Source organism: Mirounga angustirostris, unplaced genomic scaffold (genome assembly GCF_029215605.1).
Source record: "Mirounga angustirostris isolate CCGP_5_RB_7025 unplaced genomic scaffold, mMirAng1.0.hap1 SCAF_2, whole genome shotgun sequence".
NCBI lineage: Eukaryota > Metazoa > Chordata > Mammalia > Carnivora > Phocidae > Mirounga > Mirounga angustirostris.
In genome coordinates this window covers 135,840,622-135,845,454 of record NW_026991710.1, presented here as the reverse complement: position 1 = coordinate 135,845,454, position 4,833 = coordinate 135,840,622, and the positions used below count along the sequence as shown (strand labels likewise).

Here is a 4,833-nt window from a genome sequence, read left to right as displayed (position 1 = left end):
GTGCTCCATTCAGTACGTGTCCTCTTTAATACCCATCACCTGATCTTTGACAAAGTAGGAAAACATATCCAATGGAAAAAAGACAGTCTTTTCAACAAATGGTTTTGGGAAACCTGGACAGCAACATGCAAAAGAATGAAACTGAACCACTTTCTTACACCACACACAAAAATAAACTCAAAATGGACTAAAGACCTAAATGTGAGACCTGAAACCATAAAAACCCTTGAAGAGAGCACAGGCAGTAAGCTCTTTGGCATCGGCCATAGCAACTTCTTACTAGATGTGTCTCCTGAGGCAAGGGAAACAAAAGCAAAAATAAACTATTGGGACTTCACCAAAATAAAAAGATTCTGCATAGTGAAGGAAACAATCAACACAACTAAGAGGCAATCTACTGAATGGGAAAAGATATTTCCAAATGACATATCTAATAAAGGGTTAGTATGCAAAATCTATAAAGAACTTATCAAATTCAACATCCAAAAACCAAATAACTCAGTTAAGAAATGGGCAGAAGACGTGAATAGACATTTTTCCAAAGAAGACATAGAGATGGCTAACAGACACATGAAGAGATGCTCAACATTACTCATTATCAGGGAAATACAAATCAAAACTATAATGAGATAGCATCTCACAACTAATGGCTAAAATTAACAATTTAGGAAACAGTTTTAGGCAAGGATGTGGAGAAAGCGAAACACTCTTACACTGTTGGTGGGAAGGCAAACTGGTGTGGCCACTCTGGAAAACAGTATAGAGATTCCTCAAAGTTAAAAATAGAACTCCCCTACAATCCAGCAGTTACACTACTAGGTATTTAGCCAAAAGGTATAAAAATACTGATTCGAGGGGTTACATACACGCTGATGTTTATAGCAGCATTATTAACAAAAGCCAAATTATGGAAAGAGCCCAAATGTCTACAGACTGATGAATGGATAAAGAAGTGGTGTATATATATACATATATATACACACATATATATTTGCAATGGAATATTACTTATCCATCAAAAAGAATGAAATCTTGCCATTTTCAATGAGGTGACTGGAGCTAGAGAGTATTATACTAAGCAAAATAAGTCAGTCAGATAAAGACAAATACCATCTGATTTCCCTCATATGTGGAATTTTAAGAAACAAAACAAATGAACGGGGGGTGGGGTGGTGAAGAAAGAAGCAAACCAAAAAACAGACTGTTAACTATAAAGAACAAAATAATGGTTACCAGGGGGGAAGTGGATGGGGAGATTGGTTAAATAGGTGATGATGATTAAGGAAGGAACTTGTAATGAGAAATGGGTGTTTATGTGGGTGAAAAATCACTAAATTCTATACATGAAACTAGTGTTGCTCTGTATGTTAACTAACTGGAATGTATTGGAGAGGGTATATGTTGTGCTGAGCACTGTGAATTGTGTAAGACTGATGAATTACAGACCTGTACCCCTGGAACAAATAATACATTATATGTTAATATAAATAAATAAATAAATAAATAAATAAATAAATAAATAAATACTTGAAAAGCAAATAAAAGTTACTTTTTATTTTTATGATGGTGAAAAAAATGCAATGTGAATACATAAGGAATACAAAGTAATATGCAAAACAATTATCTCCTAAGCTAAATTTCTGCAATCTTCATCATGATTATATTCTTACTATTCAAAGGCGGACACAATAGCACATAGTTTTTGTTTGTTTGTTTGTTTTTGTTTTTTTACAATGTGGTCTAAAAATTCCATACAAATACCAGAGTTGGAAATTTTTCTCAAGAAATATACTGACAAAAGATACAAGACATTGTAATAGAAAGAAAAGCTTTTATTTTTCTTATGGGAGTTCCACAAATGGTTGAGAGAAAGAAAGAAAGAAAGAAAGAAAGAAAGAAAGAAAGAAAGAAAGAAAAGAAAGAAAAAAGAAAAGAAAAGAAAGAAAGAAGAAAGAAAGAAGAAAGAAAGAAAAGAAAGAAAGAGAGAGAAAGAAAGAAAGAGAACGAAGAAAGAAAAAAGAAAGAAGAAAAGAAAGAAAGAAAGAAGAAAGAAAGAAAGAAGAAAGAAGAAAGAAAGAAAGAAGAAAGAAAGAAAAGAAAGAAAGAAAGAAAGAAAGAAAGAAAGAAAGAAAGAAAGAAAGAAAGAAAGAAAGAAAGAAAGAAAAAGTAAGGAGGGAATGAAAGAAGGAAGGAAGGAAGGAAGGAAGGAAGGAAGGAAGGAAGGAAGGGAAATTCCCAGAGATGTATATGGAACAAAATAATCAAAGTACAGATCTTCCCTGCCTTTGAATATGGTTGCAGGCCCCATGAACCCAGTGTAAGTTGAAAATATGTCAAAAATGCACTTAATACACTTAACCTACTGAAAATTATAGATTAGCCTTGCCTACCTTGAGCAGATTAAAACACTTACATTAGCCTATAGTTGGTCAAAATCATCTAACACAAAGCCTATCTGATAATAAAGTGTTGAATATCTCATGTAATTTAATACTGTACTGAAACTGAAAAACAGAATGGTTGTATCGGTAAAGAATGGTTGTATGTGTATTTGTTCTTTACACCTGTGACCACTTGGCTGACTGGGAGCTGCAGCTGCCAATGTACCATATATTACTAACCCAGGAAAAGATCAAAATGCAAAATTCTAAATACAGTTTCTACTGAAGACCATTGCTTTCACACCATGGTAAAGTTGAAAAATCCTAAGTCAAGCCATTGTAGGTCAAGGACCAGACAATCTGTATAAACTGAAATGTTTGTGAAAATGCTCTTAGAATTATTTCTGTATTTATTATAGATAAAAGAGAATTTTAGAATCATATTGAAGAAAACAGCATTCACCTCTCATGGTTTTGTTCACAAAAAATGTAATTATAAGGCAGAATTTAAGAATCAAAGGGGACAAAATTATTACAGTTATTAATAACTAAGTTTCAGCAAAAAAAAAAAAAAAAATAGATTGTTCCTAGAAAAGAAATTATTGTGATCGTGGCAAAACTCAACATCATTAAATATTTTAAAAAAGAGTCATTATGAGTTCATTAAATGCACTTTACTTACAGTTATCACCTTAGCAGCAGGCTGTCATGAACTTCCGAAATAAATGTGGATAAACATAAATATAAAATAAGGCCAGAGACAGGACGCGAACGCTTCGTGTGTGTTTGTGCGTGTGTGCGTGTATGAGTGAATACTGAAGGGGGTCCCTGCGATTCTCCTCGCTCCCTTTTCTGCTACCACCTCCCTACTTTATGGACCAGCAGCCTCCTTGAGCCAAAATAGCTTGGCGGGTACTTCCAGGATGGGAGACCTGGGTTCCAGAGGAGTGCTGGAAGCAGAGGGAGAGGCGGCGGCGGTGGCAGCTGGAGGATGAAGAAGGAGCATGTGCTGCACTGTCAGTTCTCCGCCTGGTATCCACTGTTCCGAAGCCTTACCATCAAGAGCATCATTCTTCCACTTCCTCAGAATGTGAAGGGTTATCTGCTCCACGATGGAGCTCTGGTAGTTTCAGGAAGGGAAGATCCACCAACACATTCTCAACCGAACAGTGATGATGAGGCAGAAGAAATACAGTGGTCGGATGATGAGAACACGGCTACGCTTACGGCACCGGAGTTTCGCGAGTTCACCACGAAGGTCCAAGAAGCTATCAATTCCCTGGGGACAGTGCATTTCCTAAGTTTAACTGGAGTGCCCCAAGGGATGCATACTGGATAGCAATGAACAGCTCTCTGAAATGTAAAACCCTCCGCGACATCTTTCTGTTGTTCAAGAGTTCTGATTTCATCACTCGTGACTCCATTCAGCCATTTATCCATTGTATTGATGATTCTCCAGATCCTTGTATAGAATATGAGCTTGTTCTTCGAAAATGGTGTGCATTAATTCCTGGGGCTGAGTTCCAGTGTTTTGTCAAGGAAAACGAGCTCATTGGTATTTCTCAAAGGGACTATACACAGTACTATGATCATATTTCTAAACAAAAGGAAGAGATTTGCAGATGCATACAAGACTTTTTTAAGAAACACACACAATACAAATTTCTGGATGAAGACTTTGTGTTCGATATAGAGAGAGACAGCAGGAGGAAGGTGTGGCTGATTGATTTTAATCCGTTTGGTGAGGTAACTGATTCACTGCTGTTTCCTTGGGAAGAATCCATATCTGGAAGAAACTTAAACGGTGATTTTAGTGAAGGAGATGCTCTGGAGCAGGATTCTCCAGCTTTCCGTTGCACAAACAGTGAAGTGACGGTTCAACCCAGTCCCTATCTGAGTTACCGACTTCCCAAGGACTTTGTAGACCTATCTACTGGGGAGAATGCTCACAAACTCATAGATTTTCTTAAACTGAAAAGAAATCAGCAAGATGATGACTGATTAGAGTGCCAGAGTTAAGTCCGAGGTAAAGAGGAAACCACCCTGGCATCAGGAGCCTGCTCTGAGCTCACAACTTCCTGATGGCCAATTAAGGTTGGGGTGGGAGGCAGAGTGAAATCAATAGCTTTTTATATCCATGTATATTAAGCTGGGGAAAAAACGGAGGGACTTTGCTACTTGTAAAAATAAATAATAAATAGATCTTAAATATAGAAAACCATACTGTTCTGATGATAAAATACCTTCTCTGAAAAAATAAATAAATAAATAAATAAATAAATAAATAAATAAATAAATAAATAAAATAAGGCCAGAGACATAGTAGTAATTCAGATCTCTCTCCCATCAAGATGTTGTTCATAAATAGTACATGAGATAACTCATCAGCCTAAACCTTTTTTTTATTAAACATGATTTAATTAATCTCAAATTTTAAACACTTTCTAATTTT

At 36.0% G+C, this 4,833-nt stretch overlaps 1 protein-coding gene across 1 annotated transcript; it reads left to right on the top strand.

Annotated features, from left to right (window-relative positions):
* The first annotated feature begins 3,345 nt into the window (after positions 1–3,345).
* On the top strand, positions 3,346–4,616 carry LOC123847493 (translation initiation factor eIF2 assembly protein-like). The gene is given in 2 exon segments (XM_045879365.3): positions 3,346–3,664; positions 3,667–4,616. Coding segments are annotated over 2 exon segments (1,008 nt in total). The 5' UTR covers positions 3,346–3,372; the 3' UTR covers positions 4,383–4,616.
* The last annotated feature ends 217 nt before the right edge of the window (positions 4,617–4,833 follow it).